Source organism: Lepidothrix coronata, unplaced genomic scaffold (genome assembly GCF_001604755.1).
Source record: "Lepidothrix coronata isolate B3197 unplaced genomic scaffold, Lepidothrix_coronata-1.0 Scaffold21, whole genome shotgun sequence".
In the NCBI taxonomy this organism is placed as follows: domain Eukaryota; kingdom Metazoa; phylum Chordata; class Aves; order Passeriformes; family Pipridae; genus Lepidothrix; species Lepidothrix coronata.
The window spans coordinates 2,580,805-2,605,796 of NW_016690201.1; the positions used below are offsets into that span (position 1 = coordinate 2,580,805).

Sequence of the window (24,992 nt, forward strand, 5' to 3'; positions counted from 1 at the left end):
AAAAAAAAAGGGCTAGGGCATCATCCAAAATAAGCCATTTATTGTTCATTAATATAAAATGTATTCATATTTCTAGGAGGTGTCATATCCACACCACTGTTCATCCAGATTTCTTGTATGATCTGCTCCCTGCGCTCAATCCTTTCTGCCAGTTCCGCCGCCTCTGCCAAATTATATCCTGAGTAAGAAGGTCTGTAAAGTCCATCTATCTCATCCTGGGTGTCCAAAAGGGAATTCTCCTCCTCCTCCTGTTCACTGTTCTCGTACACTCTGGCACTCTCTGGCACCAACTGCTCCTCCTTCCTGTGTAATTTCCGGATGTCACTTGGGCACCACCAGCATATCACCAAGGCACACAGTGTGAGGATTAACCCCACACAAATGCTGGACACAAACAGGAGAGCAGCTCTTTCGAGGTGATCTGCAGGCAGAAAGCCAGGGCTTAAACACTTTACAAACCCTGCCAAGGCCTGGCTACCAACCCCAGCTGCTATTTCTGCAGCATTCCATAGCCATAATGGTGGGGAATCAGGGCTGAGGGGAAGCTTTTCCTGTCAGGCACTCAAACCTCCCTGCACTCACTGCCATCTCTGCCTCTTCTTTTGCTGGGCAAAAAAGCCAGCCTGATAATAACATTACAAAATAACAACAAATCCCATCTCTTTATGAGCAGCTCACTGGTGTTCCTAACCAGCTACCAGAATTCTGCACGCCCTTTTTGTTTTTTCCAGGCATCCTGCCAAAATGGGCCTTACCATCACTGCTCCTTGATGATCCCTGTATGTGTACAACCCAACATTCCCAAACATGCATGTCTCCAGTGCTGCTCACAGGTCAGGGCCAGGTTTTTAAAGCTACTGAACAACCGACAGTCCCCACTGAAAATATTCATTAAAATATATCTTGGCTGCAGTCTCTAAAAGAGTTTGGATCCTTCAAGATGGGAAATATTCCATAAATATCAATTATGCTGTAATTGTCCCATCCACAAGACTGATTATATTCTAATAATATCATTACCATAAACTGGGATTACTAGTTATGACCTTCGCAGGTGATCCTCCCTTTTCCCAAAATGTGCACCAGTCTCAGCCTCATTTTCCTACCTCTGATGTATGCAAATGTAGCCAGGTAGTTAGAGCTAAGAATAATTCCATCTTCCTTTGGAAGTCTTGATTCCTTTGGATCAAAGTCAACACCTATGACACAAGGAGGTAAAGCAAATTCAGTGAAGCTACTAAACTGTTGTTCACCCAATAACTTTTCAGCCAACAAGTCCACCCAGAACACAGGCAGGCCTGGGCCATGCTGCAGGAGCCTTGCACAATATTAAACCAAACAACGGTTGGTAAATTAAATAAATATAGAAATAAAGTATAATTAACAAAGCATTGAAAATACTGAACATTTAGAAAAGGGCAAATGCATTTAAAAGAATCTACTACCAACTGAAACCCCTTGTGCCTATTCCTATTGGGGTTTCTGAAATAATTTTAATTCCTGAAGCTTCACAGCTTTCCAATGGACTTCCCAGCCCAAGGGCTGCTGTGTGCTGCGTTACTGAGGACAGTGCACACACGAGCCACCTCCTTAACTCTGTGGCCTTCAAGAAGAGCAGGTGTTGGCATAACTCTTAAAAGATTATTCACCCTGTGAAACAACTGCAGTCTCACTTTTACTCTTCCCAGAAATGCTGGTTGTGGGCAGGCTGGGCGGGTCACTCCTCTCACAGCGTTGCTGTAGCTGCAGGGCTGTGCCTGCATCCCACTCCCAGCCTGTCCCGCTGCCCTCCAAGGGAATGAGCAGCTGTTTCAGCAGGGTTTCCACTACCTCGTGCCTCAGATGAAGCTCTGCAGTGGGAAAATGTCCTGTTTCAATCAAAGACAAAGGGAAGCAGCAAACCTTGTGTCTGTGATGGTACGTACCATCATTCTGGTTTATGGAAGACTTGTTATCAGGGACCCCGGGGTTGACAGCCATGAGGATAAATTTAGGAACTGCAAAGACAAAAGACAAATTGTGTACTGTTAGTTTTAGGAACCCTTTCCCCAGTTAATTACTGTGTACAGCCCAGGCACCACCCCCCTTGTTTTCAACCTCTCAAGGGGTGTGCCAACCCTGGACAGGAGACAAAATTGGCCTATAAATTCAGGATAAAGCGTGCTACAGTCAGATGCTAAGTTGCATCTAGATACTGGGTTTGGATAATTCACTGTAATTCTCAGATAAATGTTTAAAGCCTTGCGTGATGTCCTCTGCAAAGCCTCTGGGATGGAAGGTGGGGAGGATGGGAATAGATGAGGTAGGTGGGAGTGGGCTGCATCCTTTTCACTTCATTAATTTATTCCCTTGATAAGTGTTTGCAGTCTTCTTGAAGTAATTAAAAGCGCTAAAGGCGGGTGCATTGTGCAGACATTGAGGGTTCATATATTCTGTGATGGGTGAATGGGCCCTTCAGACACCCAGATCTCAGCACCTGTTCCTGTACTGTGTGAAGATTGATTGATTGATTTTCAGACTGATGTGAAGGGGGGGAAAAAAGGAACAAATTTCAAGTATGAACCTCACCTCTATCCCACACAGAAACATTTGCCAATAAATAGTGTTGAGAGAGTTAAATGGCACAGAGGAGACTGAGGTTTGCAACTTATCATAGTTTTCGTTTGGAAAACAACTAAGAATAGGATTTTTTTTCTAAGCAGAACTTTTTTTTCTGTATGGGCTCAAAGTCAGAGCTGCTTCCTTTCCTCATGAAGGAATATTTTTGGGACTCTTAGCTCCTGTTTGCAGTGGAAGGCAAACAGAGATAGGGGAGAATGAGCTCATTTCTATTTTGGCTCGTCCCTCATCATAATTCTTTGCTGTTTTCCAGCGGCAGAACACTTTCCTTGGTGTGTGGGGCAGACAGCCTGTACTCTGGATGTTCTGAACAAGTAAGTGCCTGTGTTGGGAACAACCTCCTGGGAGGATGCACCGTTCCAGTGCCGATGCGGGACCTGAAGCTCCCATCACATGGCCTGGGACTCCTTCACCTGTGCTGATGTTTCTCCTGCTCCCATCCCAGGGGGAACTTCCCAGGGCTTTGCTTGCTCCTTATCCCCTGTGCTATTCAAACATTTGTTGTGGGGAAATGTTTAATTCAAAACAGCATGAACAAAAAAAGCTCCTAGCTGCTTGCGTTGCTCCTTTTCATTATGAGGACTTTTAACTCGGATAGGCTGCACCAGGTTGCTGAATGGAGTAGCTGGTACCAGAACTGGAATTTTAATCAGGATAATCACATCAGTACTACAACAGCAGTACTTTGTCAGGTAGAGTGGGAGTCAGTCATCAAAGGCAGCCCACAGACAGGCTCTGGCATCCAGGGAGCGTGGATGCACCGTGGAGCATCAGGAGCCCTGAGAGAGCATTCGGTGACCCTGAAGCCCAGTCTCAGCAAAAGCCAGGAATGCCACCTCGGGCAGACAGGAGATGCTGCTGAGCAGGTCATCGGGGGACACTGAGACTGCGAGAAACCAACACCACCCAGCTCCTGTGATGCTTTTGCTGTCAGGAATTAACTGCAAAAATAAAACTGCAGCCAGACACACCAGGCCTAAACAGATCCTGACCGCTGTGGTGGGGAGTTACGATTTTTTTTCATGTTCCTGACCATGATGGAAACATTTTCAAGTGTGGCACAGCCTGTGGTCTGCTCTGCTGTGCTCCTGTCGCTTCAGGGGGAGGCCTATTGGCATTATCTTGGGAAGCATCAGGTTAGCAGGGATCTTCTAGTGAGGAGAAGGAATGTAAAATGTCATTCTGGAATATGCCCAAACTCTTCCCATGTTCATTAGATGATCTGTGAAATAATCAGATCTGCAGATCATTGGCTAATGCTTCAGATTGCACAGCTCAGTAGGATTTGGCAGAAGAAGAACTCTCCCAAATGTGCCAGCAACACACAAGACCAGTATTTATTACGCATGTGTTTTGCAAAACCACTTCCCTAAATAAAAGAATGCATAACTCCAGTGCAAACAAACTCGCTCTGCTTTTCTGGTGCACAGACGTGCAAGAAGGAACAACTTGTTGTAATTATCCTCACGCTAATTAAAGAGAATTCTGTTAACTTATTCATGAAGGGAACTGCACAATAATATAACGTATTAGTGCCCTCTCCAACAACAGAAAGCCTAATTACTGCACTGCCTCTCACAACCAACTCACAGGCAGACTGAAAATCTCCCATGCCAGCAAGGAAGCAGCTAAGGCTCATTTTCCTCTGATCTTCAGGTTCATGGTGATCTGGCCATCAGTCCTACACTGCTGTTCCTAAAAACCCATGCCCTTTGACTACTGCTCACTAGACATGCAGCTAAAGGACTCAGGTATGTCCCCGTGGAGCTGCTCCTATTGAAGAATTGTAAGGAATTCTGCTCTTCCCTTATGAAAATATATTAGTCTATAGCAAACAATATGGAAAACTGTTCCCTCTTGTCCAAGGAATGAGCTGAAATAGGCTCCAGTCCTGCAACAGATGTATAACCTCAAGCCCTTATTCTTCATGAACCTTTAGTTCCCTGTGCAAGGGAGAAGCTGTAGGTGTGCTCACGTGAATCAGGTTTCAGGACTGGGCTTGTGCACAGTCCTTCAATTATGCTGAACTGCTTTACCTGCACAAATGCCAGACAATGCCAGGTTATTTTTCCCAGCTCTGTTGCAGGTGAATTCTATTGAATTGTAATTTTGATAGTATTTCTCAAAAGAAACTAAATATCTACTTTATATTTTATTGTCAACTGCATTTTATGTAGGGAAAAAACCCTTAATGCCTGAGTTTTCATTAGATACAGCTCTTTCTATGGGGTTGTTCACATATTTTGGTGGTTCTTGTATGGCTGTGTCACAAACTTCCTGTATGAAAGGGAAGGGGAGATTTAGGAAGGCTCAGTGTCCAGATGTGTGTTTGTCATAGTTTTGCTTTGCAAGCAGAATGAGGCTTTAAAAATGATGGTGCCTTTGCTCTTACCACATGCATAGCTGACAGTGAGGGATTTTGTCACTCCAGGAAGGCATGGGCTCCCAAAATCCTGGCTACTGACAATGATTTTGCATCTCTGCTTCCCAGAACACCTCTTTGATAAAACCTCCAGCGCTGTGTAAGACAAACAGTCTGAAAGAAAAATACATACAATAAATACAAAACACTGCTGTTATCTGAAATGAGAGCTGCTGGATGCATGACTAGAGATACAAATCTGATCTCGGGCATAAGTTTGTCCAAGCAGGATTTCAGAGTTAAATGTTAAGATCTGTCCATGCAGGGAAGTCAGCTGCAATGAAAATGTGAACTTGCAGCAAGGTAGCTCTCCCATGTTGACTTCCAGGTGTAGTAAGAGTCATGTTGAGCTCCAAAGGGATGCCCAGTATAAGGTGTCTGTGTTCCCTTCATGATATCTTGGAGGAACTAAGTACATCCAAACACCATTCCATCTATTCCATCTCAAGACAGGTGTGCAAATCAAGGGAGATGAAATGCTGTTTGCAAGTCTTTCTCTTGGCCTCTGGGTTATTGAGATGAGTCAACTGCATGCCTAGTTTCAGTTCAACTCAGGTGAGATCAATTTTTGTGTCACAATAGCTCAGGCTACAGGGAAGTTTGAGGTATTAAAAGTGAATTTTGATTTATTATGAAGAGGTCAGAATGGGCTCAATATTTAGCCAGGGAAACATGTGGCAGCCAAAAATGGATTTTGCACTGAAACTGAAATCATTTGAGTGGGAAGATGTGTGAGTTACATTCTGTTTTTTTTAAAAAAAAAGAAAGAATGTCTCTAAATGTGATTAAATTCCTGGTATTGACATGTGCTAAACTCCAAGCCACAAAGCATAAATGCCCCTTTAGTTTGGTTTCTAAACAGAAAGGATGCAGAAATTACAAGTCTGGAGCAAGTAATTTTTCTGAAGCTGCTGCTTTCAGTCAGCATCACCGCAGGCATTTTGTGGCTTTCTGTGCATGATAGGTATGTCTCACTCCAGGCTTCTGAGGCAAGGGCACTCTGAAGGTCTGAAAATAAAGTTCTCTGGACATTAAAACAGTCCCTCTTTCTCTAACAGAGGATGGCATCTGGTCACCTTCCAACAAATGCTGAAGCTCATTTCTGCCTCTTTAGAGGAAGGACAGTGTTTGCAAAAGCACTCCAGAGGTTCCCCAAATCTGAAAAGAAGTGGAGGTTTGAGATGGAGTTCTTGACAAAGAAAATTGACATTTAATGTGTGAAAATGGTGCAGATTTGTGATTTTTAGAGTTAATCCCCTGACACCAACACTAAATAAGTCATATACCTGAGCAGAGCCATCAGGAGATACTGGGCTGATCTGTCTGACAAAGGCCTTGAGGGGTACTTTGGACATGGATTTTTTGGAGAGCAACTCTTCATTTGGCTTCTCAGAGACCTAAAATCCCAATGCCTGTGTGTCCCAAGAGGTTGCTGGGAAGGCAGGGAAGGCTGACCTAAAGGATTGGGCAGTTCTGATTAAGTAACTCAGCAGTTTTAGCTCCCCTCCCTGGTGATTTCAGATGAGTAAGGATACATTTGTGTGGACATTTTAGGCAGCCAGTAGCTTAGTTTGGCAAGTGCAAAAACAACAGGAGAGTATCAGGAGCAATTACTGGGTGATTCATAGATGAATGGATTGGGAGCACAACAGCAAACTGAATTATGTTTTCTACAGAATTTCCTGCCCTGGGAGCTACTCTTTGTGCCTTATAAAAACAGGAGGCTGCTGTGCTGATGGTTTTCTCCAAATCCAGTGATATGGCAAGTACATGTTTCATTTTGCCTTTGGTAGATGTTTGCTCTTGTTTCTGTGGGAGTTAATAGCTTCTTATCTTCTCTATCCATGTTGGATTTGGCTCCTCTACCTGGGGAGCCAGTTGTCATATGCCTGCAGGCTCTTGGCAGGCCCATTTTTGGAGAACCTCCAGGGATTGCCTGGTGTCACAGGTGAGTAAATGCAAACTGGTTGCATGGCTGGTTTGCTTTTGCAGGACACCACAGGAGTTACCTGGTAAGTCCTACAACATAAAAAAACCTATTTAACAACTTCCTGCATTCTAAAAATATTTTGGTTTTTAGTGATTCAGTCAAAAAATGTTCTTTTTTTTCCTATCTGGTTTATGTGCATCCTTGCTGCCTTCCCACTAGCTCTCCCAGCAGCTATGATGGGAATGACTTGAATAACATATCCTCCTAGTCAAACACCTTATTCCAGTGGCTGAATGAGGAAAGGACTCATTCAGTTCTACATCTTGAGTAAATGAGTCCCACAGAACAGCCCCAAAGAAAGCAGCAATGGGGAGATGAACATAAATACACAGAGTGGCTTCTTTCTGGCTGTCCAAGTGCTGCTTGAGCTGCACGTGCCTGTGGGGCTTGTTAAACTGGTACCATCCATTTACAATAAACTGCCTCTCGAAAGACACACTCCCAGCATGCTAAAAAGGCTGGTGGCATCCAGTGGTGGACAGGGCAGCGACGTGGGGCTGGGAAAACACTCCATTCCTCACATCTCTCTCCCAAAGTTGCCGAGGCTGTTGGTGGATCTTTTGTACCAGACACCGCTGTGGATGGCAGGGGTGTCAGGATGAGGTTCTTAGTGCAGTAATAAACCATCCAATCTGACTGCAGCTATTTAACAGTTGGAGTAGAAAGCCTTGTTTCTGGAGGAAAGGCTCTTTCAGCTCCCTAATTAGCTTTGTTTGGGAAAGTTTTGGCATGCAAATGACACGCTATAAATCATGGAGGTTTTAATGAGAAGCAATTTGTCTTCTGGTTTCTTAAAGCTTTTCTCAATTCAGACAGGAGGAGCTTTTCCTCCCTTTCTTTCCACCCTGCCACACAAGACCTGCAGATAGGTGATGGAGCATCTTGTGCCAAGCTCTGGCAACAGCATCCTGTCCCACCCTCTCCAAACATTTCCAGCTGCCCTGTTCTCCCACATCACAATGCACAGGGTGAGCACTGGGACTGGGAGGGCAGGGGATGTGTCTCAAATGTGGATCCACATGACATAACAAGTAACAGGCTGGTGAAGGACCAGGGCACACAAAAAAAAAAAAAACCTCCACAATTTGTCACCCTGACACTGAAGCCCAGCTGCTCCTTGCTTTCATCCCCAACTGCTCCTTATGCTGATTTATGTGTCCTGGGCTGTGCCCACCCCTAGAAGAATAAGGAGCTCGCTTTTAAAATCAACTGAAAGCAAAGATTTCACACCTCCAAATCAGGATGGCTTGTGCTTTGTGGAGCCCAAATATCAGCTCTCAGGATAAGAACTGACAAGGGAAAGCTGTGGAGTTTGGAGCAAGCTACGGCTGCAGACTCCTAAAGAAAGTTACCATAATACTATGGTAATTTATGCAAGAGCATGGCACACAGGGTTCTGCCTGTGCATCAGAAAAGGGCCATTTGAACCGCTGATTCCAGCAGAAACACACAATATGGTTAGCACCACTTAGGAAAAGTGTTGCTGATACCTTTATATTCCAGTTCCAAGTAATTGTCAGTAAACGAGGCAGGATGATGTGCCAAAAATCCTACTTACTGATAGTGCAGGCCATTCCCTGGAAGTGAATCCAGCACTGAGACTTCCTGAACAGCTGCACCCTTTCTCCCTCTCCCTGCAGTGCCTGTCCTGAGGCCCTGGAAGCCTGCAGGAGATTACCCCGTTGCCTGGTTTGATTTACAAGCAGCTCCAAGTTCAGAACTCAGTCAGTATTTTGTACAAAAAAACCCAAACCTGGTTTTTCTCTCCTCCTTGCACATGCATGTGCAGAGTGGGGGATCCATCCCACCAATATCAAGGGCAAGGGACAGGTGGAGCTCCCCACTTTCTGGGAACAGCAGGAACCAAATTCCCTGCTCCTGCATGTGCACAGGCAGGAGTTCCTGGGCTTGTTTTAAACTTGAGGGCCAAGTGTGTTTTTCCCAAACAGTTAAAAAATCTGAGCTATAAAAAACTAGACACAGGAAATCCCCTGAATTAATGGATGAAGTGATGTGCACCTCAGACTGCTTCAAGCACCTTCCAACAGCCAAATCTGACCTTCCCTGTTCATCTCAGCAGAAAGTTATTTGGACTCTAAAAATGGTGGCTGGTCTCTTCTTCCCTTCAAACAATCACTCCTCATCCTGCCACTGCTCTGAACACATCTTTTAAGGAAGTTTTGTCTTGACAAGATTTGTTGGGGCCAAGGGATGTAATGGCTCCTGCTGGCACCTTTTGGGGCCCCCAACACCTACCCAGCTTCCCAGTTTCCTCAGGCTGACATAGACAAGGACCTTTTCATATCTGATGTGTGCACACAGAGAGAGCTGACTTCAGGTTTGTTGTGGTGGAAGCAAAATCAAACTATTTTATCCTTACTTTTACATCCACAAAATTCATTTGACTGCTGTCTCCCCCACCTAAAGTGCCAAGGCAGTGTGTAAACATTCCCAGATCTGCCTACAGCCACTTGTGCCTTCTCTGCAGTTATTTCTGCTCTCAGGAGACTTTCCCAAAGGACTGGCTCACACTAGGAAGAGAGAACAGAAATCAAAAGCTTTTCAATCACTGTCAGTGAATAAGAGATGAAAGGCCCTTTAAATTGTCCACAATACTGATAAAAAAAAAATAAAAAAAAATTACAAAAAATCACAGCATCACAGAAACCTTTTATGTAAAAAAATTATGACACCTATGAACTAGAAAGAACCTGCAGGATTTTGAAAATCCCCCTTGCTTGTCTTGCTAACATCCCTTCCTCTTAGCTGAATCCCACTGGAAAGTGGGGATTAGGACAAAATCCAGCCCTAGGGTATGGTCATGCCATGGTGCAAGCTGTGATGAGAGTGTGTGAATTCTCCACCTCCCCTCCCAGCCTTCCAAAAGTGGGACCAGGTAGAAGAGAGGGCTGTGCTGGTCACTTGTGCTGGAAGGGATACACATCTGACCAGCCAATGCATACCCAGGTGAAATTTCTGGGAAGGATATTGCAGTATTCTACTTGCAAGTTGCAGCTGGAGACGACCCACTGGAGCCTCCTGTCAAGTATTTTCATGTATTAACAGGAGTAATTTATTATTTGAGAGGTGTTTGTTGACCTGAATCTTCCTTGTGCTTTCTATGGTAACCTGTTCTGGCGCAATCCTTTAACTTCTTCTGGCCAATACATTTTCTCTTTCCTCATGCACATGTTAGTACAAATATAAAATAGATAATGGGTCAGAAAAGGCAACAGCTCACACAGGAACAAACTGCTATGTTTTCCTGCTTTGGTGCTGTGCACAAGAGATTCATCAAAGCAGAACCATCTGCTACAAAACTGCACCCAGAATTTTCTTGTAAAGTTTTTGATAATCTCAGTAAAACAGGGAAGTTGCTCTCTGGAAATTCTGTACAGTCTTATAAGTGCCAGGCATTTGGACAGCTGCAGAAGCTGGTTTTCACTATTGAACTGGTTCAGAAAACCCACTGTACAAGTAGGGAGTCATGTTAAATGTAAAACTGAGGGTCAGAACAGGTGCTGCAAGGCCCATAGCAGAGATGGATTTCCTACATGGAGAAGAACCTTTAGGCTAAAGAAATGTTATGTTTTCTTGTGTTCCCTTTGAAGCAAAGCTCTGAAAATCTGTCAGCTGATTTGACCGGTGGCTCCCGGAAAAGTGATGGTTCAGAACACATCTGTGCCAGCCCAAAGCTGGTGTTTGTCACTGCTTATCACATGTAACATCAGGTAAACAAGATCTAGAGTAGTATCTAATTAATTCAATACCCAGTACCCCTGGCAGGACCATACCAGGTGTGGAGAGATGCAAAACTTGAGCTCAACAGAGACTTCCTATGCCTGGCATTAGGACCTACAACCTCCTAAAACAAAACTCTTTTGCATGGTGTAAAAAACCTGCCTCACAGTTTCTCTGTGATGCAGTGAAAGAACTGGAAAGGCTCAAGTACTGCCTTTAGGCTGAGAAGCACAAATGTGGGCAGAAACAACAACGAATGCGCGTGGGATCCAATTTAGCTTTTGGTGCAAACATAAACAAGTAAGTGGGCTCTGATTCAGGAAGGAAGAGCAGCTAAAGTAAGTTTTAAAATCGTCTCAAGTCATTACAATCATGCTGACATTCAAATTACCATTGCTTTCCCTGAGAGAAAGGTAGACAGGCATTTCAGAAGTCTAATCATGCACCCACTCACATCAGTAGGTGCTTAAATAACCACATAAGATTTAAGCTCGAGACAGACAGATCTGGAGTCAATTGGATCTGGGTCTTAAGTGCCAAGTCTTTTGTGATAACTGAATGTGAACTCCCATGCTGCACAGGTGCTCTTGGAAATTCTACTGCCTGCACAGAGTCACTGGTACTGTGCAGGAAGAGGCCAAGCACCTGGAAAATCTATACAAGGATCTACCTTCTGTAGATCTACTTTGTGTTTGTCTCAGGTTTTATGCTCTCTCCTATTACCAGTGTCATGGGTTGCTTTATAGAACACAAAGCCAGCACCAGCCAGGGCATTGCTCCAGAAGTGCTTGTACACAGGGGCCACAGCAAAGCTTGTTGCTGTTGCAAATTCTTTCTCTATTTATCCTGGGAAACTTTATCCAGTAAGAAGGGTTGGCAGAATTCTGGTCTGTGAACTGTAAGTGCTGACATTAGAGGCGGGTGATTTTTAGAGGTGACTGAAGTGCAAGACATAAGTATGAACCCAAGCCTTTCTCGATAAGCTGAGCCATCTCTGCCCTGCCTTGTATCATACACTGCCATGGTGAAGGATGTGTGGGTCTGTCAAAGACCTGCTAAAATGTTTCCTCCACAGAACAGACAGGCAGAACTAAGTCTGTGTGAAGGCCCACACAAGGTGTAAAATATAGACCTGGCAATATTAAATAGATCCCTGTCTAAGAACAGATCATGATTTTCAGCCAATGCATTTTTAATAGTATCTATATAACTAAATAGAAACACTGGCTTTCAGACAAAGGGCTTTTAAGATTAATTATTGATCTCTTCTTGATGTTCAGAGAAGCTTCTCATAGATTACACTTGTAGTATGTTTCTCTGGAGCAATTCTCAGCCTTTGCACAGGCTGGCATCAGTCATACAAGCCCTTCCCTGTCTGGTACTAAGGGATTTGAACAGCACACACACCTTGTGCTGGCCTTCTCCATGGCATGAAAATTTACCTTCATGCCTTCAGTGTCAACCACTGAACATATTAGTCAGTTCAGTACCACGTGCATAGGACATTCCTGCCTGCTGGACTTGGTGCCAAAGAGAAATCCCAGGCATATTTAATTTCCTGGTATACCACCACAGTCTTGGACTTCGGTGATACAGCAGCATCTAAGCAATGAACCCTGCCCTATGGGTCCTCTCCTTGCAGTCTGCAGCTAAGGCATGGAAGATTTGGCAGAAAAAGGGATCAGAAAAGAACGGAGCAGTAAAACACGGTGTTAGGGTCGCCTGATTGGTATTGGAAGCTGGAGGAAGAAGAGAGGCAAAGAGCTGATATTTAGTGCATGTCACCTAAGTTCAAGACAGGCAACAGAACTAGTTTTTGACGTTAATCATACTAAGGACTGATTAACTACATGAAAATTTATTACTTTTCTGCATTTCTTCCTCTATGTTCCTCACTCATGCTGGGTAATTCTTTTGCGTTTCAGAAATAATCTCTCTTACATTTCAATCACTGACCCTTTCAAAATGCCATTGCTCTTGCACCTGAAGCTTTCTCCCCATCTGTTTCCCCTCTTCTCTGTGCACCTGCTTGGAGAAGGTCTATGAGCAGTGTACAAACATACCAAAGGGGGGGATGTGCTCCGCCTCTGCCGAGCAGACGCTCTCCTCCTGGGCCCATCTGCCATAGGTGGCCGAGTAGATGATTAGGAACTTGGATTCCTGGCAGTGGAGTTTCAGTTCCTGGTTCTCACATGCTGATTTGGTTTTGTATTCAGCTAAAGTAGAAGCAAACAGCAATAAGGTAACATGAGGCAATTTATTCAGCTGGGCTGTTAATAGTAAATAGCAGCGTGACAGAAACCAGCTTTTCTGCAACTGCTGTTGCGAGTGACATGTGGCACCAGTACAACAGAGACAGAGTCAATAGCAGAGCACTTCCTCCAACTGAATGCTCCCATGTGATTATCCAGAGCCTTTGGCTCCTTTTTGAATTGAATAAAAAAATTAATTTTGCCAATCTCCTCTCCCAGTAGAACAGCCTCCCCCCTTCCTGCCTGATTTCCTGGCTTGCTTTCCACCCCTGCTCCACAGGAGAAACCTCATCCTTCCCTTTTGTGTCTCCCCAGGACACTGTTGCTCTACGCCCACCTCGGCTGCCCTGAGCACTCATCAATCATGGGCACGGCTGGCACCGCTCGGTGACAGCCCCGGGTGAGGGACAGAGAATGGGAGGATAAAGGCATGGGAAAGGGCTCCCCATCCCGAGCCAGGCACTGCTCCCAGCTGTATTTGCAGGGCTTCACCAAGGTCAGGGGGTTTGCCTGAGCTTCACTATCCAGCACGGGCTCATTGGAAAGTTTTGCTGACAAAGCAATGTGAATCAGGAGCCTGAGAAAAACACCCCCTCTCCCCTGCTCAGCTGGCACAGCCACATGGGCAGCACTCTCGGCACAGAGGTGGGGAAGTCAGTGAGCTCATCTCCCAGTCAGAATGGCTGATCCCTCCTGGAGAACCAGCTAAAACTGTATCTGGCCAGGGAAGCTATGGCTGGCCTAAGCAGCCGCTCTCCCTGTGGTATTTTACCTGCTCAAATCTTCCTGGTCTAACTGTGGTGGCAAACCTTTTTACAGCAGATAAGGCCAGGGAGAAGAGCTTTTTCTCCTCCTATTTTTTTGTCCTCAAAAATGTGAAAACAGGAAAAGGAGGTCCCTGACTGAGCAAGAGAAAGTGGAAACCTTATTTTTAGCGAATGATGTCCCTGTGAGTGGAGTGTGAGTGTTGGAATTGTAGAGAGAAAAACCTATCTATTAATTAAAAAAAACCCATTACTGTTTCATCCACAATAGAACAGATAAAACAATGTTCTTGGTAACAATCCAGTTTTTTCCATTCAAGCTCATCAACAGCCACAAGTTTAAGTCTAAAAAAGAGTTATTTTTAAAAAATACATGACCTGCTGCAGATTGTCACTTCTGCAGAAGCACCTGCCATACCACCCATAAAAATCATGCCAAAAACCAGGGGCTCTGCCCAAGGGCTGACAGGCTAAAGCTGTGTTCTGTGGCTGTGGCTGTGCTGGAGGGGCTCTGGAAGTACAGACAACAGAGACAAACTCCCAAGTGGTATCAGACAGGGTAAGATTTCAACAGAGATCTCTGCAGACATAGAGCAAAAATAATTCTAAATAGACGAAAAACAGCTATTTAGACAATTGCTGAAATGCCCACTTGAAGGCAAGGAGGCTGCAAAATATACAAGTTATACTCAAGTGATTTCCTGAGCAAGGAAGTTTTCCACTGCCAAGCCTAACAATATTGCTATCTTACCTACAAATATAAATTTCCTGTCATGAGAAACCATGTAGTTTGCACTGGAATTGGATTATTTCTCAATCTTGAGGGCAGCACTTGCTCTTAAATACATTTTTTACCAGCTTTTGTAAAATTCAGACCACAGAAAGCACTATGTAATCAAAGAAGCTCATTTCCAATGGGGAAAAATATTAAGCAGCTTCTGAAAGTAACAAACAGGTTCCCAATTCACTTCTGATTAGTAAAAAAAGATTTCTAATGATACAGACACAGCTATGATATTCAAATCCATCTACTATTAATAAGGCACTAATTGCAATATGTAAAAAAATTAAACTACTGATATATTAAAACAGATAATGAAAATTTTAAATGTCAGGCACTTTTTTCCGCTAATGGTTGGCCCAGTGTATCCCCCTGGGAGTTCTTGTGTCAGTGTTTTGCCAAATGTAACATCTGCCTCTCGTCTCTCTGCTCTGACTTCCACACCCTGCATGCATTGATTGGCCCTTAGTTTGCCTGCCACCTACTCCTGTTCCACCAGTGGTGTCTGTCTTGATGCCCTGGTTAAAGAAAATCCCTTTAGTGCTCCCTCCTGTGGTTGTGGGATAGTGTTTCTGAGTTGGCTGGTGAATCTACCCATAAATCATCATTCAGCTGTTTTCTTTGGGACCCATTTCAGCCACGCTGGGGATTAGCTGCCAAAAAAGGTGAGCCCCCAGGCTACTGGGGCTTGTTCTCATATACAATAGCAACAAGAAAAACAATAAAAAACACCAAGAAATGAAACCTCTCAATCATTCTTCCACTTTCTCATGTTTACAAAGCAGACTCCTTTTGAGGCAGGATTTGTCCCTTGACACATCAACATCAAATACCTGCACAGATCACAGGTGATTCTACAACATAGCCTGTAACAAAGTCAGCACATCTATCCTCTGGCCATCATTCTGTAAGTGGGAGGCATTTTTGAATCTTTGAAAGCTTTGGTCCCAGCTCCTTAAGTATTTTTGCATATTCCTCACTGTGATATCTTCTGCATCATCTGGATCCTTAGCCCCAGCATCTGGTTTTGCTGTTCATCCCTGTCTTTCTAATATGACATTATTAGACAATAATATGACAATATGACATTGCTATTTCTCTAAAAATAGTTTCCAAAACATTTTTCCTTTCTAGTCTGATGTCTGACGGGTGGTCCTACCAAACTACACTGGTCATGACACTGGCAGCAAGCACCCTGAAACTGCAAATACAGTGAGAGCTAAGGTAAAGTAGAAAAGAACAATTTGCTATCAATCCAAGAGCCCCAAAGCTCCACACAGATTTATGCAAAGCCTCGTGCAGTGGCATTTTAACCAAAACAAGCAACAAAAGACACAGAAAAACACATTTGCCTGATGTCGATTACTTACTAGGTTTGCATTTAAAGGAGACAAGGAGGAATTTAGTGGTTCCTGGACAGAGATCAGGCCCAAAAACCCGACTATTGACAAGGAGTTGGCAGGATCTCAGGTTTTGGCATTCATCCAGTACTTTCTAGAACAATGGGCAAAAAGGATAGGCTTGAAAACAAGGTATGAAGCTACACAGCAATGAGAACACTTAGTTGCGCTTTGTTCTATACAGGAGAGAAATCACAACTTTTTGGCTATAAACATGCAAGAAACATCTGTATCACTGGACCCAGGCCATATCTCTACTGGACTTAAGAGTCATGGCCAAATTTATGGGATCACATTCACCACGACAATGCTCACGGCAAATTAGGATGTTACCAATTTACTGTTGTTACTTTTCCCTTTGCCCCCAGAGGAGTCAGCCAAATTTCCCCAAGTGCCACCACAGCCTTGGTAGTGCAGAGCCCAGAGAAAGAGGGAACACACTGACCCCCCAGCTTTTTCCCTGAATGTGCCTGAGACATACACTCCTGAGCACATTCATGGGAGTGCAATGTCCAGGTGAGGCCTGGCAACTCGAAAAGAGGTCTTTTTAACCATTTTGTATTGATCTATGTCTGTGTACCTGATCATGCTCTGTAATAACCTTCACTTGAGAGAGTTCTAACTAATGGCTTGGTGTGTTGAGGGACACTGAAGCACAACCCTATGTTTAAGCCATGTGTTCGACCTCCTGCTTAAGAGACATTTGCTTCTTGCTTGCAGTTACACACATGATCAGATACTTGCTCAACTTGCCACTGAGCAAATTTCAGAATTGGTTTGATTGCAAAGCACAGATGTGCCTGTCTACCCTCAGCCTCCATGTCTTGTTTTGCGGGGGTTTTTTAACACTGTTGTTCTAAGGCCATATTTATTCCAAATTTATTGGCCCAGCAATATAAACTGGTTCTCTCTGTGCTGCTTCTCCTGGGATTGGCAACAGAGAAGGACAATAAACAGGTCAGCACAAAGGGCCATGTGGGCCCTCTCTAAGTCCTGCAGAAGGTCTGAGTACTCCTACTGCTCACACTGGTGCTCCCACTTCAGTGGGTTTGGAACTGAAGCTGCAGAAAATAGGAAGACATTGCCCAAAGTGAGTCTGTGTCCAGTTTTTAACACAGTCACAAGCCAAAGCACCTAAAAAAACCCAGTTTAAATGTGGCAGTGTACTCAGGAAATTCTTACCTTCAAAGCTCAGTTTAGAGAGGGCTTTTCTGACACCATTTTTGGATAGTCTGTGGTGTTGTGCCCAGGCTTTTGATTAAAATCACAGCAGGCTGTGACAAGGAGGGTGTTATCCTCAGGTCACCCCACCCTTAAGAGGACTAACTGTAAGATACCATTCTCTGGTAGTTATAGCTAGTCCCATAAAATGTATGGGAACTTTTGCATTGTTTCTCATCAGAAGTGGTCTCAGTCATACCAAGAGGTCAAATCACAAATTTACCACTGTGATAGCAGAAGCTGCATTCCTGTTTCCAGACTGAGAGAGTTGGCAGTGGCTGGATCTCTGCTGTCATCCCTGGAAGCCATCCCTCCCAGCAGCAATGACACACATTAGCAGTACATTGCAGTGATCCTGTAACACTCGCACTGACAGAAGGAAAGGACTTGCATCCAACACTTTTTGAGCATTAAATGCACTCTAAATTAGAGTTTAAAAGAGAAGGGAAAGCACAGCAGGCCTAATTTTATAAGTCAATTCTTCTTTTACAGAGTTGCAAGTCAAACAAATAACTCCTCCTTATTTGGGATGGTTCTGGAAGGGACCAGTGAAATAGAGTTACATCTTTAGCAAGTGGAGAGCTGTCCCCTACTGAGTCACCTTCTGTTTGCACCTCATCTGAATCATCTCCTGTTCATCTGTTTGTATTTTCTCCTGCTTAATGCAAACAGCAGCAGCATTTTCTGTCATGTTGCTGTGCACAAGCACGCAGACACAAAAACAAACAATGACACTCAAAATAGCACCAGGCTGTTAATATCTGGAGATGGATCCAGCTCTGCAGGGATCCCTCTAATGGGAGGCCGATGTAAAACGTGCCTGTTGTGCTTCCTCCTGGCTGCAGGGCAGCATCACACCCCACTGTGGGACTGCAGATTGGCTTCCAAAGGGAAGAGGAGGAGGGGTGAGATCACTGGTGCTCTTTTCTAAGAAGTCAGTTTACAAGATGTGTCTCTTCTCCTTGACAGAACAGGAACTCCCTAAGATGCAGAACGTCTCTCACGTTCTTGGCCTCACCAAAATGCTTTCATGCCTTTGATCAGTGACAGTGCCTGAATGATGATGATAGTTTATACAACAGTTATCCCATGCTGTGTTTTTTATATTCATGGAAAAAAACTGCCCATGGAGACCTCACAAGCCCAAAATAATCATTGGTGTCGCTTTGCTGTGGTCAGTAAAATGACACCAAGGATGCATCTGGCCTACTGTTTTTGGTGGGGAGAGGCACTTTCATGCGGCCTGTAGGTAATGTTTGGAATGTCTTTAGAAATTGCAGTACATTATAGGCACTTATAAAACTGCCCTAATACTGATTCTGGAGAAAGGATATTACTGCCAAACCACTCTATAGAACTCTTCAACCACCTAGGGGCAGGAACAGACACTCCCTGTTGTCAAGAAGGAATGTATGTGTCTGCTACAGGCACAAATGTTGGAAATACTCATCATAGTTTCAGATGTTTGCAGAAGCTTCTGTAGACCATCTGCAGCAGTTTCACCAACAGAACATGTTCAGAATCCACTGATTACTCATTTTTGCAATGTTTTGCTGAATTTGGCCCAACACTGGGGATTTTTCACTGTAATGAAGCAGTGATAAGTCAGATCTTCTAATTCGTGTTACGAAAGTCTCCACAGTGGAAAGTAATAATTGATGAAGTATAAATGATTTTAAGCTATTCTTAAGCAGGCCCAGCAAACAAACGATAAGATATTGCTGATACAGATCAGGTATTCACAGAAATGCAGATATCTGCAGAAATACTTATGATTTGCTGTTTAGCTGTCACTGTGCCTTTTCAGTGAGGAAAGACAGGCATGGAACAAGCCAGATGCCAACCAGAATACCATTTTATTCAGTGGATTTGTAACCCAGCTCTGTCCAATGGTTGTATTCTCTCCTGGGGACAAGGAGGGCCTGTGTGATAGATTAAGGTTGGTCAACTCAGTCACAACGCCCTTGATTGGAAAGGAACTATTTTAGGGAACTTCGAGAAGGGGGTTTCCAAGGCAATCTACAAAGCTCTCACAATCCTATGGTAATATCCTCCTGACCAGACAAATCCTTTCAGCTGTAACACTTTTGATGGTAAACTGACATAGGTACGGTGTCATTTCATTCAACGTTGCGAACACTTGCATGGAAACATTAAGAACCTTTACAACGTGGGGTACCTGCAAAGAGGTGGGTGCCACACAGTTTCTCGGTTCTGCCATCTTTGTTTGCGGCTCCTGAGTGCTGCACATGTGGGAGTCTTGCCCGTAAAATGCTGACTGAACACTGATGGTTGAGTGCCGAGGACAGTGCAGGCTCAGGTGCTCCCCATCGCAGGCATAGGCTGTGTGGTTCTGCAGGAGCTTGGTTAGGTAACCTAGAAAATATTCAGCTGTTACAACTAGTACAGGAAACCACAAGCTCGTCAGACAAAAAGGAAACCACAGTCAGTCTCCGGAAAGGGCACTGTAGTCAAGGTTATACACCTGGCCTGCAGCCACACGGTTCTGTGAATGGGTCAACCTTTCGTGCTGGTAAAGGTCAGGGCCAGGACACGTGGGGTGGTGTGGCCATGAGTCACAGCCCTCCCAGCACTCCAGCAGCAGCAGGATGTGTTGTCATGGACAATCCCTGGCCTCGGGCCCTTGCCAGTCATGGCTGTGCTCAGTCTTAGGTGTGTCTGCAGAGGTCAGAAGGGGTACTACTTGGTTTTGTGGGCCAGGCTTTTGCATTCCAGCTGGCTAAAGGTACTCCTTACACCTTGTCTTAAAAGGATGCTCTGCACTTCTGGACTTCTAGGCAGTTGTGTTTCACTCAAGAATAATGGAGAAACTGCCCCACACACATTTTCTTGTTTTGGTGGCTGAATCGGGGGGGAGAGGCTTATCATTAAAACAAAAACTAGTTTTCTCAAAGAAAATATTGAAAAGGAGTTTGCTCATGCCATTTAATTTCCACACTTCTGCCCTTTATAAACCTTTCCCCAAAGAAAAGCAATTTTTAAAGAAGTTTTTTAAATAGAAACTTAAGAATTCTAAGCAAAAGATATGAAACTTATAGAATTGTGGAATGGTTTGGATTGGAAGGGACCTTATAAATCACCCAGTTCCAACCTCCTACCATGGGCAGGGACACCTTCCACTGGGTTGCTTCAAGCGCCATCCACCTGTCCTTGAACACTTCCAGGGATAGGTCAAACATTTCGGTTCTCTGGCATTTTTTCCAGCTCTGACTGTGCAACTAGATAAGGAAAATCAGCTCCCCTATCAATTACTAAGTCTGGAGAAAGGAGAAGCCTGCTCCACTACTGCCTTTGCTGTTCCTGATCTACCCAGGAATCATGTAGATGCACCTTCTAGTGCAGCAGAACTGTACGTGAGTTCTCCACCTCCCCGACCTCAGTCTGAGCACTGGCACTGGAACCAGGGCACAAAAAATGTCATGCCCTGTATTTGCAGTTTGGATCTCAAGGAGACCATGGCCAAGCCACAATCCCCATGGCCACTCAGGGGTTAAAAAAAACCCCCAAACCCACAACCAAATCTATCTCCTACATTTTCTGTGTAATTGAGATCACAAATACTTGAAGTTCCGTGCCAGAGCCACTCCTCTGCCAGCCTGCTCCTGGGAGGTGCTGAGTGTTGCCAGGAAAATGGGCCAAGTGCCCAATTGCACCCAAGCGACTTTACCACGGCCTGATGCTGCAAAGGGGCCTCCAGTGGCCTTTGTTGCTGCTGAACACCTTTGGCATCACCATCGTGGCATAAAGGGCCTCAGTGTCAGAGCATTCAGCCCCACGTGAGTTGTGGGCATTCAACACCTTCAAAGATACAGCCCGATATTTGTAAATCATTTCAATTCTTCAGGTTTCAAGTTACTTGGAACCAAGAGTGCCACATAAAAAACAGTGCAGTATTCCCTAAAGAATATCAGCTATGCTGTGATTTGGATGAGTTCCCTGGCATCTTAACTGCTACTTTGATCCTGCAAATTCCTAATCCAGTATCTAAGCACCTTTCTCCAACAATTGCAACTATTCAATCTTTAAAAAAAAAATATCTTTATAAAAAATTTGCCCTGATTCCATTGGAGCACTATGGTTCACTTGTAAAATCAGCATTAGATGGACTGGTGAAAATAAGACATCAAGCTCTCTGGCCTTCCCAAGTAGACATGACTCTGCTGTTATTAAAATCCTCATGTGTTTGCACACAATAAAGGATAAAAATAGTAATGGAAATTGCTGAAACCTAATGTTCTCTGATAAGAGGAGTGGTGACGTATGAGTATCTAAACCGCTCGTCTCGCATGGCAGACCACGTAAACCTGCATTTTTTATTACTACACACACAGACCACGCAGACACAGGTGGAGTAGCCCTTTGCAGCTCACAGCCCATGCTGAGGAAGAATTCCCACTCTAAAAATTGTGATTTCCTCTTGCTCTTCCCTGAAAAACTCCAGGTTCTTTGCTCTCCTCATGCTAGCCCTCTGCATAAAACAGGGCACTGCCTGCCCTGCCCTCAGTGAGGGAATGAAATTTTCTCAGCAGCTGCTGCCTCTCACCTCGTCCCAGAGCACTGCTTGCACTGGAGGGAGCCATTCCCAGGCTACTTTCCCTCCTTCCCTGGGCAGCAATGCCTTGTAGTCACTCTGGTAGGAGCTTCATCTCCTTGAGACCATGAGCATCCCTATATTGCTTACTGAATTCTGCACAGAAACACATTTTCAGAAATCAGAACACTTACGAGTTACGGGGTTTCTTCCCTGAGCAAACAGAATCTTAAGCAGACCATATAAAAAAAAGTTAGATGACTTAATGTTGTTTATTTTCCTCATTGTTTTCTGGGTTGTTGGGTGATGGAGAGGGAGGTGGAGTTCAGCTGCAGCAGTCACTTTCTCATGTGTTATCTGCAACGAGGAGGACAATAGAGCTCCTCTTTCTATTTTTCAAAAATAATAAATTTCACTCTTTAAAACAATATGAAACTTTATACAAAAAAATCCACTACTGTGAGAATTGTCTAAATTAGAAAAACTTGGCAATACTGCAGTCTCCCAATAATATCTGTGTGAAAGCTCCAGTAGGAACTTTCCCATTAATCCAAGACACACATTCATAAGTGACGTATGAGGTGCTCTGCATACAAAATCATGTACTAAATGTTACAGACTGGCTCAGAAGTTAAGCCTGAAGCAACGGGCAACAAAAAGATCCCATTGATTTGAAGGCCAGAAGGTATCATCCCACGCAACTGTTTGCCTAACCCAGACTACTCACTCATTGTAACTTTGTACTGAGGCTCAAAACACCAGTGCAGAATCCAAGCTTAATCCTTTCTTCCAGAATTAGCCAAATTAGTCACAGTTCTTTCTGTGGCAGCTCTTTTTTTGTAATTGTGATGGAGGGCAAAATGTTACCCACAAAAGACACTGTTTATAAAATTCACGATGCTGTTTCTTGCCTCATCATTTTATTCTTTTGTGTCTAAGTACGTTGTAAACATCCTGTTTGAGTCATTCTAGCCACACCTGATCTCACAGTCTTTTATCAGTAAGAAATACACTTGGGCAGAAGCACTGCTTATTCTACTCCAAGTAGCACAACAGCTTTACTCAGCAGATCCACATACCTGCTTAATAAATGCTTTTACTGCATAGTCACTCATTTGATTTAATTTCCCTCCATGGCTTGTTTTTTTCAGTGTGCCTTTTTCCACTCTTCTTCTCAACCCTCGTACCCTTTGCTGGAGACCACCATCCTACTAACTTCATCCTTTCAGTTGTACTGCAGGAGATGGCATGAAAAGTTCATTTGCCATGCAAGGAAAATATTTTTTGTATAATCATTGTATTTTATCTATTATCTAAAGCTTTTTTGATGTGAGGATAGATGTTTACTTGAACAAATTAGTGATAATCTAGTTTCACTGATAAGCTACTGACCATGAAAGCCCCTTCCATTTTCAAATGACTACTTTGGTTTCAGAGCATCCAAAGCTGTTGCTTTTCTTAGAATCAGTCCTTGAGTTTTCAGTTGCCCAATTCTAAAAGACGTGAAGCTTATGAGATCATGACTTCCGTCCATCTGCCATTCCCTTATTCAACTCAACAACTTTTAAGCTCAATGGCCAGTTTCGAGCCTGAAGCACGCAGGGCTCAGAGAAATAACGTTCCTTCAAGTTTCATGAAAATTGAAGCCTGAGCTGCCACGTCAGAGTAAGAAGTGCCACTTTCAACTCAGTCTAAATGATTAATGCTGAAAGTCAACTGGCAGCTGGAGAGCCACAGGCCTGCTGCCAATGGAGCAACTTGTTTCTGCTGGCCTTAGTGACAGATGAAGGACTAAGAAAATACTTAAGTTAGTAGTGAAAATGCTTTTGGGATAGTCTGACAATCAAAGCAGGCATCAGTGATGAAGGTATCAGTCAGGATTTCTATGCTTTCCATGCTTTATCAACATGAAAGCTTTCCTAAGACTTCTTTTTTTCCCCCTCATAGTTATAGCTCATGGATCATAACATGGATCATAACCATCTTACTGAACCTAACTCTCGTTGTCGATCAAATCTGAGGGTCAAATTAAGCAAGAGCTTGGTTCCACTTAGGCCAGAGAAAGGATCAGGTAACCAGAAGATAATTCAGCATAAGAACATGTTCAAGGTCTAGTTTGAACAAGGTTTAGTCAGTGAGCAGCAGCACAGACAAGGAACCAAGCCATGAGCTCTGTCTGGAAAAACGAAACGAAAACGTCCTACAGAAAGAATAGACCTTGTGGAACTTTTTGATCATTGTTTCTCCAGGAACCACACAACCTCTTCCTCTCTGTGCCACTCAGCTCAGACATGCAGTTATGTGAATTAAACTTCCGTGGAGTGGGAAAACCCATGAATCCTGCACTCGCAGTCCACATGCCCATTCTCAGCCTCTCAGACCCTTCCACAAGCCTTCTCTTTCCTTCAGATGTACACTTTCATGTTCCCTTGAGCTGTCTCCTAGGAGCTATGCTTACTGTTGTTGTATCCCAATGGCTTTCTAAGGAAATTGGAGAGATTCCTATGCACTTCTAAACTTTTCTCACTTACTTTTTATTTCTTTTTCCCTTTTGTCTCTCTGGATTTCCAAAGATTTGGGTCTGTAGTAAACTCCACACTATGGTCAGTTATTCCATGAATCCAGAGGGGCAAACGCTTGTCCTGGGACCTAATATGGAACTACAGTAGAAAAGGAAGATTTTCTCCCTCCTATCTAAAGATGCTGACCAAGAGGGACAATGCTATTAAGGGAGACTGTGAGGCTCTTTTCTGCCCTTGCCAAAATTCCTTCTTTTGGCTGGAGACAGTAACCTCTTCTAGTGCCATTAACAAGAAGTAACAAGAGAAAGGCTCAGTGGGCAACTGCTTCTGTAGACAGAATGAGAGAATCATTATGCCCAAGAGACAGAGAAGTTATAATATTCCCAAAGACTGCAAGTAGGAGAACCTCAGGGACTAGCGGAAAGTATTTCTCTGAAAACTTGGATTTATGAACGTGAACCTCCATGTTCAAGTTCCCCAAGAAGGCCGAGGGGAGCTTTTCATTGCCAGCTCAGAAAACAAAATGCAGGTTTTGTTTTGCAAACAGAACTCAGACTCAAACTCTGCGTTTCTTGTATTCTCATTTATATTTGACACTCAAAAAATCAGAAATCTGGCGGCTCACGGATCTGCAGTGCTATGATGGCTTTACAGTACAGCGAGTCCAAGCTAGAAAAGCAAAAATGCACCCCAGTGCACTCCCATCACCTGATGATTTTCTTTATAAC

The 24,992-nt window shown here is 43.9% G+C and overlaps 1 protein-coding gene across 3 annotated transcripts in view; it reads right to left on the reverse strand.

Moving 5' to 3' along the window:
• Positions 1–24,992, reverse strand: part of EVA1C (eva-1 homolog C) — a 31,863-nt gene continuing 6,871 nt past the window's right edge. For 2 of the 3 annotated variants that reach the window (XM_017807945.1, XM_017807943.1), the window contains exons 2-8: positions 19,370–19,566; positions 15,940–16,063; positions 12,836–12,988; positions 5,012–5,155; positions 1,926–1,997; positions 1,107–1,199; positions 1–421 (exon numbers count right to left, since the gene is read on the reverse strand). In XM_017807945.1, coding sequence (XP_017663434.1) covers positions 39–421; positions 1,107–1,199; positions 1,926–1,997; positions 5,012–5,155; positions 12,836–12,988; positions 15,940–16,063; positions 19,370–19,441 — 1,041 coding nt within the window. In that variant the 5' untranslated portion in view covers positions 19,442–19,566 and the 3' untranslated portion in view covers positions 1–38. The remainder of the gene's footprint in view (positions 422–1,106; positions 1,200–1,925; positions 1,998–5,011; positions 5,156–12,835; positions 12,989–15,939; positions 16,064–19,369; positions 19,567–24,992) is intronic. The other variant, XM_017807944.1, reaches the window with a different exon arrangement.